Here is a 16,147-nt window from a genome sequence, read left to right as displayed (position 1 = left end):
CGCATTGTGCAGAAGTGTCGCGACGATTCGTGGGCCGTTCCAATGGCCGACACGTGTTCTCAGTGAGATAGATCCATTGTCGGCGCCGCTACTGAAGTTGCGACCGCAGTGAGAACCTATTCATACCACTCGTTATTGGTTATAAGAGGCACATAAACTGATCTTCATCTCCGTATATATGTTCAGCGCACTCGCACTATAAAGTGTTATATCATTACCGTGTTCGCTCTAGCAGTATACGGCTAGCATCTCCGGAAGGTCATCAGCGCGTGTGCGTCCCGGTATACTCGCACGCATTTGGCACCTATCTAGGGCAGAGGCTGTTTTCGTAGAGCGACAGAAGCAGGCTGAAACTCCCTACGAAGAGGTGAGCAGCGGCCCTTCCATCGAGCCTGTAGAAGTCATCGCAAACGCGAGTGAATGAATCTGCCAGCTTCACCTCGGGGCTTCAGCGCGACGTGCACGTGCGCCGTGACTGTCTGTCGGCACGCCATCCTTCAAAGGCGGATGCCATCCTGCTCCAGTGCGGTCTCACGGTGACGGCTATGGCTGGTGGCGAACCGTGACCGCCATGTGTGGTGCGCGCCTTTAAAAGGGAACGAGCCGGCTCGACCGCACACGCGCAAGACGCGCTCGTATAGGCACTGAGCTTCGCGCCCTTCAGTGAACGCCCCCTCGACTTGTCCCGAGCGGGAAAAGGCGCGCAGGGACACACGTCGCGGTTCGCACTTTCCCGCTCAAATGATCTCCGCGTCGTGCGACTCCTCGTTCCCCTTCAGTAAGGACCTCACCCCCCCCCCCCTCCCTTGTACGCACACACCCTCTTTCTGTCTTCTGACTTGGTATACCGTGGAAGAGCGCAACGAAATAGCGTAAAGAGGCCGTCTCTGATGATTCTCTAGATGCGCCCCGTTTAACGCCTCAAGGGGTATCAGAATACGCCGACATGTTGCTCAATATATCCGTCCAGAAAGAAGAGCGACCTACCCGCCTTGGTGGCTTAGTGGCTGAGGTGATGCGCTGCTAAGCACGAAGTTACGCAATCAAATCCCGGCCGCGGCGGCCGCATTTCGATGGGGGTGAAGTGCAAAATCGCCCGTGTCCGGTGTGCACTGTGGACATATTAAAGATCCCCATGTGTCTTCATAACCATATCGTGGTTCTGGCCCGTAGCACCCCTCATTTTCTTTTTTCTTTTTTAAAGAAGAGCTGCTTCATCCATGCATGGAACACATGGAAAGCGCCCGCAATTATCAGTTTGCGATTGCACATGGAACACCGCAAGTATGGCTGAAACGTGAATACTAATCAATAGCTTACTGTGGCCCATAGTGCCAAATCGAACCCGTTTCTATGTTGAAACGACGTGAATAAGGGTCCGTTACGACGGTAATGCCGTTAATCGGGTTCCTGTTTCGTAAACAAGTATACGTAGCCGATGTTCTTTGGCGTCATGGCCAAGCAGCTGAAACTGAAGCACGACGATTGCGATGTTCTCGTTCAAGTTTAGTTCAGGGTCCATCGTTCGACAATTATTTCTTCCACAAAGGGCGTAGCCGGCTCACATCTACAGCAAGCGACTGTGTGATACAGAAAAAAAGACTGCGCCGATTTCCCTTCGTGCCATATACTACACGTTCCCTCAACCAGTATACCCGGATGAGAGCCGCCGTGAGGACACACTCTCGTAAGATGTGGCCTCCAGGCCAGCAAACGCCCGGCGCCAATGGCCGCCGATAGAAGGCCGTCAGGAGAATAAGATGATGGCGAAAAGGTCCGGGGAGGGGGTGGGGGGCTGCCGTTGGATGAGAGCGAAGGAACAGAATGGTAAACTAGACACGAGGGGAGGGAGAGAAAGAAAGAACGAAAACCGGGTGCCTGCGAAAGCCCGGCTTTGAAAAGCACGGCAGCGGGGAGGCGGAGATTGGACGCAATTAATTGGGCGTCCCTTGAGGCGCGATAACGGCGCTCATCTGGCCTCCGCGCCAGCCCACCCGCGTTTTCTCGAGGAGCCCCTCGTCGTGCGGACAGCGGCCTGCTGCCTCTGCGCGCGCACCAGGCGTTCCCGCGGCCCGGTGAGCGGCGGGGGAAACGAACGCCTCTCCATTGACCCCGCCGGAAGACATAACTCCTACGCCATTTGCTCGGAAATCGGGACGTGCATTATATGCCAGACCACGCCATGTTGCGCGTCTGCGGCGCAAACCTCCAGTCGGCTGCGAGAAGGCGTTGACCAACGAAACTCTTGTGAGATACTCGGTTTTTTGTGACGTACAGTTGTTCGCGGGCGTTCAGCTCGTCGCGTCAGTTGTTCTGGCTTTCCTTCGACCTGGCGCTAGAAACAGCGATCAGAAGCAGCTGAACAGAGTTGTTTAATTAGTGAACATTAGATCGTCGAGCAAACCTGTTCCTCACACACTTGAAGGCGATGCTACAGAAGATACCAGCCATGGAAGGCGTTGCCGATCAAGTTGCAGCACTTATACTGACAACGGTGGCGCTGTTTATCACAAATAACGTTGCCCAAGGACAGCGACACAGCGCGGTAACGTTGGCGACCTATTGTGTAAGTGTGAGGTATCTTCGATTGTTTTTCAGCGCAGACTTCAATCGAGATGGCGCATTACTGAAATGCGTGTTCGGGAAACAAGATGCAGCTAAACTGGACGCATTCGTGCCGCTGGTTGTGCAATTGGGGGATAACTTTTCTTCGGAGACGTTCTGCACATGCAATACACTGAAGTTCTCAATGTCCAAAATCATAAAGTAGGTGACTGTATGCATTGATGCGAAAAACCGGCAAGCAATTATGCATTCAGCGAGCGAAAATAAATTTCCCTCGTTATTATTATTATTATTATTATTATTATTATTATTATTATTATTATTATTATTATTATTATTATTATTTGTTTTGGACACATATACACATATACACAGTTAACAGGAAAGGGAAAGCGACGAGCCGGCTGGCAACTGCCACCGGAAGGGGCACAACCGCCTGCCTGCTCTTCTGAAGGGAGGTGACAGCAACACAGAAATGGAAGATAGGAAGGAGGGGAGGAAAGAGGAAAGGAAGAGCAACAGGACAAATCTAAAGACTAAAGTAGAACACAGTACACTACGCACGTTGTTCTGCCGAGTTTCGACTCTGCAGCCGGAATTAAAGTGACGCCGGTAGTCGGTTCACAATATACACTACAAGGTGTTTGAACCCGCCACCTCCCATCTTCGAAGGAAGAAGCGTTAGAACACAGTACAGATCCCACACAGTAGGGCCGGTCACTGAAGGTCGCGCTACTACAGAATGTTGAATGTTCACGCTACAAACGTGAACCTAAGTTAGTCAACTCTAGAAAGAATAGTAGGGCGCGATGGGCCTGATCACGTTTAGATGCACAACCACTGGGGTATAAACATTCCTCGAGTGTCGCACACCGCAGGCCAAGGAGATGATAGTTTCTCACTAGCGACATGCGCTGCGCACTGAAAGCGGGACACTCGAATATAAGGTGCTGAAGTGTCTCGTAGCAGCCACAACAGAACATGCACTCAGATCAGTGTAGGAAAAGCTAATCGTGTCAAAGACACTGGCAAAGACAAATCTGTGATGACAACAAAAAAAATATCCATACTGCCGTAATCATTTGATACCCTTGGCTTAATCACTGCGAATAGCTAGTATGATGTCCCGGCTCGGGAATACTTCTATAAAGGATCCAACACGATCTATAGAAATTATCTCAACCAGTATTCGTGGAAAACATGGAGAAAATACCAGTGCAACCAGAAGAACTCGTGGAAACTCCTGGACAACACAAAAGTTTTCCCCGCAATCTGAAGAAGCAGACAGCTTTCATGCAACAGCAGACGCGCTGTGTCCGCAGCACCATCCATTTAGAAGGACATGCGAGACACGCCCTGTTAGCGAGCCCTTCGCGAATGAGCCTTTACTGACTTTACACGTTTAGTGCTGCCGCGTTTGCTTAACGAAGCCGCGAACCTCGCAGAAAGAAAGTGCAACGCAATGCAAATCCTGGTGGAGCGAAGGAAGAAGGCGCCGTGGGTCGACGTCGCAGGTCTCAATCAACGCTGTGCCTGGCGAGGCGCTGTGGTACGGTGTACGAGATGAGCAAACCTCGCACGTCTGTCAGTGAAGCGAACGTTCCCGCTATCGGGACGCTTTGAACAATATGACTGCGATGTCACCGACAACGCTTCATTAAAACATTGGAGGAATCGGACAGTGTCGATGAAAATGGCTAGCAGTTCGGCGATCAGTCGCTGTCAATTACGGTAACGACGGGCCATGATGTCAACATTCTGGAGTGTGCCATGAGCTCCAGCTATGTGGTGTTTCTTGCGTTCCACAAAGTTTTATAGAAGACACGAAGTGAGAAAATGTGCAAACGAGCGTCACAGACTTCTTCATAAGAAAGTGGAAAAAAGAAATATACGAAGGCTCATTTCATCTGCTTTGCTGTTCATGTTTTGCTTTATTTTTCATCATACCATGTTCGGATTATAAATGGCATGTGATGCTCATTTCACTGATATTCTACTATATTTTCGCCACGCTTGCTACCCAAGCGGGTTTCAACTTACACTAGTATTACCTTTATAGCAGTAGATGAGAGAGCCACTTTGCCTTCCTCCTCATGGGGTATAAATCCGCCATAAATTAATAATTATACTATTCATCTGAAGATATGGTATCTTCGCCACTCGTTGCAAAGTCTAGCGCTTTTTGGGCAAAATAAAGTAGTATGTGAAAGTATAGGTTTTTTACCGATTTGTTAACCTCGTAACAAGACTGTTCGTTCTCTACGCGTTTTTTATTATTTTAATATTTACTCATGTAAACACTCGTCATGCATGCGCTCATTTTATGGATCTAATCGGAGAAGCTGACACACAATTTTTCACTGAAATCACCGTCTTATCGCATGCACCTTTTTCGCAGAGCACGGTGCACGGTGGTTACGTACCGGTAAAATTCTGTATGGAAACGTGCCGCACGCCGCCAATTGCCATTGTTTATATAGTGCCTCACTTATGGCGTAAGGAATGATGCACTGCACTACAGGGAGGTATAGTGTGCGAGGTCGCAGAATCAATAACTGTGCCACGCGATGTTTGAATCTTACGCGATGCTTATAGGCATACTCGATGATCTGCCTGGAGCTAGGCACGTGTCGGTTTAGACTATGTAGGGCCAACAGGTGCAGGGCTGGACAAGAAGCTGCATCGTACCGTGCGCCAATATGCACGGCGCAACAGGTAAATTATGTTAAAATAACGATTCCTACACTAATTACAAACGGAAGCTCACTTTCTACTACTTGCAGCATAGTTCTCGTTATGACAAATGAGCCTCGGGACACATTTCGGATTGCAGCTCAAGAATGAGGAACATTATGCGCGTTGAAGGCAAATATGCTCTTGAGCCTTTGGCATTATAGCGCACTGTGAACACTGCTGTCCTCTCTGTGGTGCCAGAGGCTTGGATTTTGACCTTTAGCGAAGACAGAAAGCGCGTCAATAGAAGAGATTGCTTTACGAGGGGTCTGGAGGGGTCCGTATGGCTCCACCCTCTTGCTTCAAGGATAAGAGCCTGGCGCCACTGAATACATAACGCCATGCACCTTCTTGAGCAAACGAGAGGAGAGATGCTTCCTTCATTTCTCCCAGCTTACATCAAGCGCAACTCATACTAGCAGTGGGTAGCAAAATATGCAAACCAATTGATAAACCTCATTTTCCCCCACAGGTTTTGCTATATGTTTCCATATATTCTCAAAGCTTGTGTCCTGTCTGTACGCACCCATAGTTAGCTGTAGAAAACGTGGCCGGACGGTGCAGCACACGTGCAGAGCATGTACAACCGTGGCCTTATTAAACAGAGCATTTTCGCTCATGCGGATGATAAGCTCTAACGAACTATAAAGACTATGCATTGTTGCGCAAAAAGGGAGGCACTAATGTTTTGTCTGAGTTTTAGGCCGATTAAGCTGTGGAATCCTTAACTGCGCAAGAAAGACTTAACGTTACTAAATAAGCTAACAGGGCAAAACGTGAATAAAGAGAACCGCACTGTAAAATAATTTACACCCTTAAAAGTCAAAAAGGGTGTAAATGTGTGATTAACTCACCCGCTTAGGGTGTGATTTATATAACTGACACCCTAAGGGTGTGAGTTATATAAATAATAGCAGTAATAATAACTGTAATAATTGTTGTAATCGTGTACATTAACGGCGTACGAAACAAAAGTACACGATGCCATATTTATTTACTGACGAGTATGGTATTGACGTGATTTAAAGACCCTGCACCTCCTTTAGCGCGATATATGTCGCATTGACAGCAAGTTATATTAAATGGAACTGTAAGTATATAATAAAGAGGCGTTGCGTCATAATTTCTTGTTCTGGTCGAAAAATTGAACGTCTTCATTTGCCGTGAAGCCTGTGTAATAACACCGTGCATGCAGCAGGATGGCCAACGGAGGTTTTAGCTGGGCGGTATACCGCTGACGTCCTGCCTTGCTCTGCATTACCGGTCTTGCAAAATCGCTGCAAGTGATATGCCTGTTATTGCCTTAACATGATACACTGCATTTTCCACGCCCAATGCTGCCATTTGAAAACAGGCAAGCGGCTCGACAAAATAGTTGACGAGCAGGCGGCCTACTGATGTCGCAGATGTTTGATAAGAAGCCTTGAAATGGGTATAGGCGTGAATTGGATTATCCCCTATATACGGCTGTTTTGTGTGTTGCTTGCTGTTAAGTGCTTCCTTCCGAAACTTCAGTGTGTTTCACGACACCAGAACAAAAGCAAACGGTTGTTAACGACAGCGAAACGAAATTGAAACGAATCTGCATGGCTTGGATATGCACCACGAAACCTTGGAACAGCGTAAAAGACTATATACTTTTTTTTTATTGACAGGTCTCCTCCACTCATTTTGACATTGACATGCTTGACGACTGTTTATTATACGTCTATGGGTCGATATTACGAATGTAAAATATTTTGGCATGCCGCGTGGCCTTATATAAGCGCTGGTAGTGTTTTGCGCACATCGATGGCCCTCTTAGCGTTTCTCAGAGACGCATTGGCCCGCCCAAGACACTCGACTTAGTTGCTATATTGTGTGCTTGTGTATGTTGTGCACGTAGGTAGAAGTACGGGTTGTTTACTACAGGTCCGTCGTTTAATGTCACCCTCGTCATATGGAGCAGCATACTAGGCTATAACTCCAAGCATGCATTGAACAGTGTTTCTCTTCTCTCTCTCTTTATTATCCCTTCGAATGGTTTATTCGCCCTCTTCAAGCAACTCCCGCGGCACGGTGGAAGTTCTAACAGGGCGCGCTAAATGTACAGAGTCCAAGAGAACAGTCGAAAGCCTCACGAGACATCATCACCTCGCTGTAAAGGCATGACAGTTCTTTTCTGCGCTTAAAACGAAAGCAGATAAGCTTTAAAAGAAATCAGGTCAGATTTACAGCAACACAGCTATGAAATCTGTGTTGCCAGACGGTCTTCTCTTTTCAAATGACACATATGTCACTTACGTCGATAAAATTTCAGCAAGAGGTGATACAAAAGCTAAATACGCGCGACGCTGTTCCTTAAAGGTTTAATTAGCCTAAAAGAAAAAAAAACATTTATTTACGCCAAGAGTCTGTTGCCGAGCGATTGTGTACACGAACGATTGGGCTTACATACATGACTGCTATGAGCTGTTCTTATCCATCTTAGCAGCGTGATCAAGATCAGGCGTTTACTTCTAAGTTTGCATGACAGTTAAATATATAGATGCCACGTTTCATAAAAAAACTGGGAAGTGTGCGTTTTTATAGGCTGTAGCATATTGTGGGGCAGGTACCAAATCGTTATGAGGAAATCATAGGGCGAAATAAGGGAAGAAAGTATGGAAGGGGGCAATCATCTGCATAAGCTTGGGCGTCGATAGTGAGAAAATCATAGCTTGCGTGGTAGCCGCAACTTTTCGAGAAGTGCATAGATGAAGAAACAAGCATTTTTTTACTTGCTGTATACGTCGACGCCCATCCCCGGTAACATCGGTTGCCGTGTTTCCCTCGGCAAGAACTGACGTAAAACATTTTCAAAAGTTGCTATCACGCGCCTAATATACGTTGTTTCTTTTTCGGCAGAACAACCTAATTATCATAAAAGAGTACACCGATACCGCATCATTCCGTAGAATCTTTTAATGTTTTGGGGCATGCGGACGATATGGCTAATAACTGACACATACAGTTCCTGTATTCGGAGCTACATCATTTATGTAAAATAAATTGACCGACAGCGTTGAGTATGTTTTAGTTGATAGTATAGCCGCTAACCGAGGTCGCTGTCGAAAACTGCGTTGCTAAGTAAGCGAACAGGGAAGCGATCGACAACAGCTACACTGTAAAATAATTTACACCCTTAAAAGTGAAAAGGGTGTAAACTCACCGTTAGGGTGTCAGTTGTATAAATCACACCTTAAGGGTGTGAGTTATAGACACATTTACACCTTTTTTCACCAACAAAAAGTGCGGTATAGACTCACGTTTTTCTCTCTCTCTCTTTCACTCCCCATTCCCCTCCCCACGTGTAGGCTAGCAAACTTGACTCAGTCTGGTTAACCTCCCTGCCTTTCCTTCTTCCCTTCTCTCTCTCTCTCAACACAAACGTATATATAGGCGTATACACTCTGTGCGCGTTACTTCACGGGAGCAACCAACTCGAGCGCAATAATATATCCTGTGGGCAAGTACCTTTAGACAAAGACAGCGCAGTTATTCAGAAATTTGGTTTAGCATCAGAAATTTCGAGGGCTTGTTGCTGGCAGTGAATGGGCATCCAGGGACTTATACACTGCCTGAAGCAACAGTAAATGCTATACTGGATTTGTTGTAAGGCTTGCGCTCAAAAAACGGAGCTACATGCATCGCTCACGAAACGTTCCTTAATTAACTCTGTCGACACGTAAGCTGCAAGGGCGAAATCATTCAGCTATAGAACTGCTGCATTTCGACTATATACGAATGCTAAGCGACATTGCGATATATCGTAGCGGTCACTGTTAGGCCTACGGATGGCATTCTAGAGCGGGACGTTTAGACGTCTTTGTCGCAAAAACGTGACGCCTCACAATTTCTTCCCATCGCATTTGCCAAAAGAACGGAAGCGCCCGTATACCACTGATAGCACCTTTCGGCCGTACCGAAGAAAGGTGATGTCAAACCACTTATGCTGCAGCCCGCTTCGCTACGCATTGACACTGTGGTGCCCGTATGTGCAATGTTGACTATATGCATGGTGATTCTATATAGCTGCATTGACTATTGGTTGAGCAGGGCAGTTCCCGCTGATGCCGGAATGCCGAGGGACATGAAGGACGTCTTACGTTTTGTTTAACAACGGCATTTAACGTAACATTCAACAATGTCACGTAACTAACTTCATGATGCGACTTACGGCAAGGACGGAAGTATACCGTAACGCCAACTAACCGCAATACTAAATAATGGGCTGCTTCGACTAACTGTTATGGTTAAGAAGTTGCCAAACATAATTACGACAGAATTCTTCACATTGTCGAGTAGATAAGTACGCGGCCAAGTTCGCGTTCGTCCCCAGCCATGCAAAGACCATTTACATTGGAACCACATTGGAACAGGTACGAAACAAGTCCAACTTGGATGTCTTATTGGCTTTGTATTTAGAAGAGTAAAAGTTGCTTGCTGATGCTGCGCGATGAAAGAGCTTATTATATAGGAAGTTTTGCTTCCTGGACGATGCACCCCCTAAAAAAACAGGGATCGAAAAGTTAACATAGTCTTTGAGTCGATCAGTTTGCTTCAACGTATACAAAGGCTGGTATGGACTGCTCTAGTGTCATGGAAAACTCGAGGAACTGCCCACTCCGCGAGTTTATTATACTGTATCATATCCTATAGACTATAGGGCAGACGTGTAGCCGTGATTTCTTTTAGCTACTATGTGGTAAGAATTCTTGGCGTAACGGCGACCCCCCTATGAATACAAAGGGCTGAATCAAAGCGCAGTTTCGTTTATGCTTACATATTCTTGTACTTCCTCCACCTTATACAAGCGTAAGGTGCCCGACCTTGAAATTTGAAACATCTACGTGAATCTAACGGCCATGTTCTCAAATGATGGCGCCAAAAGCACTTCTCCAAAGCACCTGAATATCACAAGCGAGCGATGTACACAGTGGCCGTAGTACATTTTACTGCATATTCTTAGTTTCGCTGTTTGAACTTGCTAGCATACCGTGTTTTCACCCTGAATTTGGCACATTTACGTCGTGTAAGTGCATGTTTTCCTTAGCTAGAGGGAAAAAACTAAAAGGGCAAAGGGGCACAAGGAGGAGGCTGTTGTTAAATTGGTTTTTTTTTTTTTGCTTCGGAAGCAACAATCGCTATATGAAGGAAAGGTGGCATAAGAAACTGTTAATAACTTGTTCAATTCCCCATTTATTCGATTTGTTATTGTGATTTTTCGGAATGGCGTAACGTCCTTCGTAAGTAAGCGCATCCAACTCAACCAACCTTTGTCGTTCAAATAAAAACAGCCATGTTTTTACTTTTAAAAAAAGAAAACAGACAGAAAGGAGAAAAGAAACACAAAAATAAGGAGGAGAAAAAATAAAGAAGAAAACGTCTACGTTCGTTTCGGGCAGGGCAGTGCCCCTGCATAATCGTTGGCCGGCGTACGGAGCTGTTCCCCCGCCTCCTCGACGCTGACGTCATCGGCGACGCGGTCTCTACAACCAATGAGCAATGTGTTTAGCTCCTCGCGGCAGGAGTTTATTGCTTTTTTCTTATCGGGCACGCTGTCGGCGGTCGCCATTCGAAGGCGCCAGAGCCACTGGCAGTGAAATTCACTTATCACTTCTATACTAAAGCAAAGGTGTTTCCTCTCCTTCTTGAGAGCGAAATCCACGAGCCTCACTTTAATCACGAGCTACTTCACTTTTGTGAATTCAGCGCCGCAGCTGATCGAGTAATTAAGCAGGTAATTAAACGCTGCGAATCTCCATTCCAAGAGGAGAGGTTATATTTCTTCTCTTATGAGCCTGCGCAAGGAAGGAGAACCTGCCGACCTCTGCTTTGACAATTATGTTATACAGCTCGCGCCTGCATTGAGTACCGCCGTGTACAGAGCGGTGTCTACACCGTGCATCCTCCTAATCATTATCTTTTTGTCCAAGCTCTTGTGTAGGGTAATACTGATATTGCTGCGGTTGTATCCAGAAAAGGTTCCTGAATGTTGTTGTCGTCCCTTTTTTTTTCGTTCCTGGGCCAATTCGCATATAAACCTTTCATGGAATACAGTCGCCGCCATGTGCAGCAGTGAAATGACAGACCCTTCTATTTCAATAGAATTTTGTGGTTGTAGCTTTGCTGTGGTTGCTACCACATAAAACAGTCGTACGGTTGCTCACATTGTTAGACAGGCGTGAAGTGGCAACGCATGGTACCAAGGTACCCAAAATAGTTAACTCGAAAACTAAACGTCTGACGCATATAAGGTTGTTCAGACGCCTCGAGGTGGGTGCATTTAGACGGGCGCACCTACAGTGTTTCTTACAACCACGAGTGTTTATACAGACATTCAGCACGCGATGAATATTATAAATCTGAGATGGCCTGAGCGCGATTTGTGATTGTGGCTCCATCGGCTATTTAAGACTTTAATTACATTTGCGGCTTGACGAGTTATCCTAAGTCATAATTATGACATAGTGTTGGTTATAGCTCATTTTATACATGCATCCGTTAATTAAGATGCACTGTGACTATCTGGCTATCTGCACTTCGCCCCAGCAACTCACTAGAAATATCGTCGCATAAGCCAGGATAAATATTCGGTTGGCTACCCTGTACCGGGGCAAGGGGAATAAGCGAAGAAAGAGGATAAAGCAAGACCAGGCAAGCAAGCTTTTTACGGGGAACGTAGTCGTGCGCATGTTCATTCGCCAATATACGCGCCGTCATGCTGTCTTTAGACGAATTAAACACACATGATTTGATGTATACATAGCACATATCGCTAATTCATCGGTTCCGACTATACATATTCTACAAACAACCAACTACACCTGCAGGTTTGAATACGGCTGACTATAAGACAGGCTTACAAAGCAATGCATGCGTTCCAATATTAAAAGCTATTATTGATAACATATCGCGGATGTGTGTTACTAATATGCGGCATGAAAAGCACCGAGTATACAGCTACATGCCAGCGCCTGCAAAGGGCCATCGGCGAAGGTTGTGTAAGGAACATCCTTTCTTGGTTACACAAGATTTTGGTGCATGCCAACACTAAAAGGCTGATGAGAGAACATGAACATGTATACCATTTCAATAAATGTGAAGACAGCCCAATCTCGACGCGACTTGCGAAAGCTTAGTGCCGCATAGATGCATTTATACAAAACTTGAGTGCAATGAGTGAGTTGGTTACCGCTCTCCTGATGCTTGACTTGGGAAAGGTTCTCGTTCCCTGACAATAATAAGGAAGCCAGTGGCTACAACTTGGAAACCTGTGCACAGATTAGAACTGGATCATTCGCGGTTGAGATTTCTGGGTGATGCCTTAAGATATATATATATATTTTCCAAAGCCTCATGTCGTTTGCAACACGTACAACGTATACTGAATTATTTATGTATATAATGGAAAGCTAGCATGAAATTAGTGAGATGTTTACAGAAATCTTCGTTTGCGTTTCTTAGTGCAACTATACGCCAGACTGTGGCGCATATGTGTTTCCACGAGGCTGCGCGTCTACTGCTCCTGGCCTGTTACAAGCTGTTCCATGCAGCATGCTGTGAAAACGGTGGCCCAGAAATGTGTACCCTTTCAATGACAAACTATTGACACTGTGTCTGCACATTCGCTCCCAATCGACTCTTGTATGTATGAAATGCACCATCCACGTTATGCTGCAGGACAGTTGTCGAAATTATAAAATAACAGCGTCAAAACAGCTGCAAATGCAATGATGCTTAGGTATGATGCGCTGAAGTTTATGCCGGCCGATATGCGAGCCGAAAAAGTGTGCTGTCAATAAGCAGTGCCCACAAACAAGGTTGACGGCGCGGGTTCGTGTCATTTTGTGCAAATGACCTGTAAGTTCCCTCGTACATTTATGTAGTAAAGGGCGAACAGTGAACACATGCAAGCACAGACCAGGAGCAGTGGATCGTTTACAGTACTCTGTGTTCAAAACATGGCAGATGGACACGAGCTCACGTACTTCAACATGTACCGATGGTCACGTTATCGGAGCGTTGACTGTAACCAAAAGCTTAGCAAACCAACACAAAGTGCCCATAACCTTCCTTTTAATCTATACTAAACGTTGATATTAAAAAAATGTATGCTCTATGCAATGCAGCACTGTTGCCTGCTTGTATATCCAGTAAACAGATTACTATACACACAACGCGAATAGCACGTTGCTGTGAGAATACTTCATCTTAAAGGTGATCGGTGCAATTCAGTTTCAGCTGAGCTTTTCACTGGGCATATGTAATCAGCTTCGAACGTAGCTTCGCTTAATCTGCATCTGCATAATATACAACAGTGCAAATGCTAAGCGAAATTCATTCTGAAGACTACGTGATGTGTATATTGCGTCAACTGCAACCACAAGGGCTTACTAATTCTTAATCCTAGCAGTATTGAGATCATCAAATGTTATAGCATATATCTTGGAATCCGAGATTTGCGTTGCTTTGAAACTGCGAGTAACGCCCCGTTTTCCCGAGATCACGCAACATGCTCATTTAGACGTTTTCTATCTCCGTATGCAAGACTCTGATTCCTACAAAAAGGAGCGCACAGACGCCTACAGTACAGCAAAATGTTTCATGTTTCGGAGCACCGTTCATTGTGTACTGCCGAAGGATGCCTATGCGCGTTCCCCCCACATGCAGTTGGGGAGGTGGAAAGGGGCCCACTACTGTTTCAAAGGTGGCGCTGACGAGCCCTCGACCTAAGGCGTCTCGCACATCCTGTGACCACGTGCGTGCAGGGCACGACCACCCACACCGCCTGCCTGGTGCTCGCAGCACCGACAGGAAGGCGGCCTTGGACGGCTTTGTACACGCCGAACGACCATACGCCCGCTTTCTGGATTGAGGGCCGAGCATATATCATCACGCAGCATCAATTTTGTACCGCTGTCAACACTGACGGCGGATGTAAAAGCTGTACACTGGAGCTCTACGGCCTGACACATCATTACCTGGTTTCCCTTGACCTCATACGAACAACGCTGAATCGCTCGACAACTCGAAAGAGTTGCCACCTGACAGCACTGCAGTGCATTATTATTAACAACGCAAGTACAATGAACCCTATCTCAGGTGGATCAGAAACTCCATGGGCAATAAAACCGCATGCACACGGTCGATCGGATGCATGCTACACGCACTGCTGGAACTGCTATCGTAAAAACTATCCTCAGAATCACATCACGACCCACGGATTCGCCATCGACTGCCGTATACCCTGGGCACGGTGCACATAGGCTCATGACACGGAACACAGCGAAAAAGACGTCCAACACATGTCACAGAGCGTCAGTGGCACTCTCACACGTCCGCAGCACGGGGCGCATACGCGTGAGCATCGCTCGTACGGTCATGTCAGTGCCAGTGCAAGTGTTCACGCGGCTGTGTGCGCGACACCTGCTCGCACGGGGTCGGCGAACAGTGCGGCCGGCGTGCAACCACCACGTACGCAGTGCGCGCACGGGCGAGCCTCGCTGCGACGCCGCCGGGACGGCACGCAAGCGCGGCAGCCGGCGCACGGTGGCGGCCGTTTTCAAAGGTCTGCCGGAGCGGCGAACCCGTGAAAGCGGCCGTCGAGCAGCAGCAGAGTTAGCAGCGGCAGCGAGACAGGCGACCACTCACCGGAGCTGGCGGCTGCCGAGGGCCACGAGGCGCTGGCCGGCTGGCCGGGCGACTCTCGCGCCATGATCGCGGCGATCGAGAAGTCGGTGGCGCGCAGTCCGCTGCTGGCCGTCGATGGCGGAGGTTTGACGGCCTCCTCTTGCATCATCACCACGTCGCGCTCAACAGACAACAGCATCGGGCTCAACTCGGGTCCGCCGCCGTCAGGCCCACACGCGCGTCGGGCCCGCTGGCCGCCGCTGGTTGGCGCAATTAATTAGAGCGTGCCGCCGGTGCGTTCGCGCTGGCCGCTACAGAAACGGGCTCTGTTGCCGACAGCCGGCCGAGGGCGCCGCGGCCGCCGCCAGCTGCACGGCCCGCCGCCCGGCACGCCCCGCGGGGAGGCGGGCGCGCGAGGCCCAATGGCGGCGCTGCGCCGCCGTCAGCGACACCTGGACGGCCGTGGGCAAAGCGCTCGGCCGCGCGGGCCAGCCACGCAGAGGCCGGCCCACACCGGATCGCATGGGAGGGGCGTCGGCCGCCGCGGGTCCCAAGCGCTGCGGCCCCCTCTGCTATCCCCCTTGAGAGCCGCCGGCTCGGAGCGGCGGCTCATTTTGTGGGCCCGTCGAAGGCGCTAAACCATCCTTGTCAACGTCGACTCTGACTCGGCAGGCATGCGGCGAGCCCGCCGCTCCTCCCTTATTTGCCACACGGACCGCTCACAATGCCACTCGTTATGCCCGAGAATGCCGGGCTAAAACGAAGTGCTCAAAATCGCACCGGCAGAATTTTTTTCCACGAGACATGTTTGTACGAGGGAGCAGCAAAAAGCTGAGGATGCAGAAAGGCGGAGGACATACGCACAAGCCTGAGCATTTGTGTAGGGGACTCCCCTCCACGCTGCACCTTCTCGTCGGCGTTCTCTCGCATGCGGCTCCGAGTTCTCTTGTCTGGCCAGTACGATGATGTGCTTACGATATCAGGCTATTACAATAGCTAAATTTCGCTTTGATCCCACCGATTTGAACAACTATGTGGGCGTTTCACAGAACGAGATCCCGTATGTTGAACCTGCACAGCGCCCGTACAGCTAAGCATTACATAGTGCTAACCCCACTTGAGTCGTGCACCATGTTTCAACAAACACACATTCTAACCCAAAGCAACCTTACATTAGAAACACTTATTGCGCCTT

At 48.0% G+C, this 16,147-nt stretch overlaps 1 protein-coding gene across 1 annotated transcript in view; it reads right to left on the bottom strand.

Moving 5' to 3' along the window:
* LOC139054254 (T-box transcription factor TBX20-like) overlaps window positions 1–15,272 on the bottom strand; it is a 134,020-nt gene extending 118,748 nt beyond the window's left edge. The window contains exon 1 of the mRNA XM_070530979.1: window positions 14,974–15,272. Within this exon, the coding sequence (XP_070387080.1) occupies window positions 14,974–15,151 (178 nt within the window). The 5' untranslated portion in view covers window positions 15,152–15,272. The remainder of the gene's footprint in view (window positions 1–14,973) is intronic.
* Window positions 15,273–16,147: the final 875 nt, after the last annotated feature.

Source organism: Dermacentor albipictus, chromosome 1 (assembly GCF_038994185.2).
Source record: "Dermacentor albipictus isolate Rhodes 1998 colony chromosome 1, USDA_Dalb.pri_finalv2, whole genome shotgun sequence".
In the NCBI taxonomy this organism is placed as follows: domain Eukaryota; kingdom Metazoa; phylum Arthropoda; class Arachnida; order Ixodida; family Ixodidae; genus Dermacentor; species Dermacentor albipictus.
This window is presented reverse-complemented; position numbering and strand designations above follow the sequence as displayed.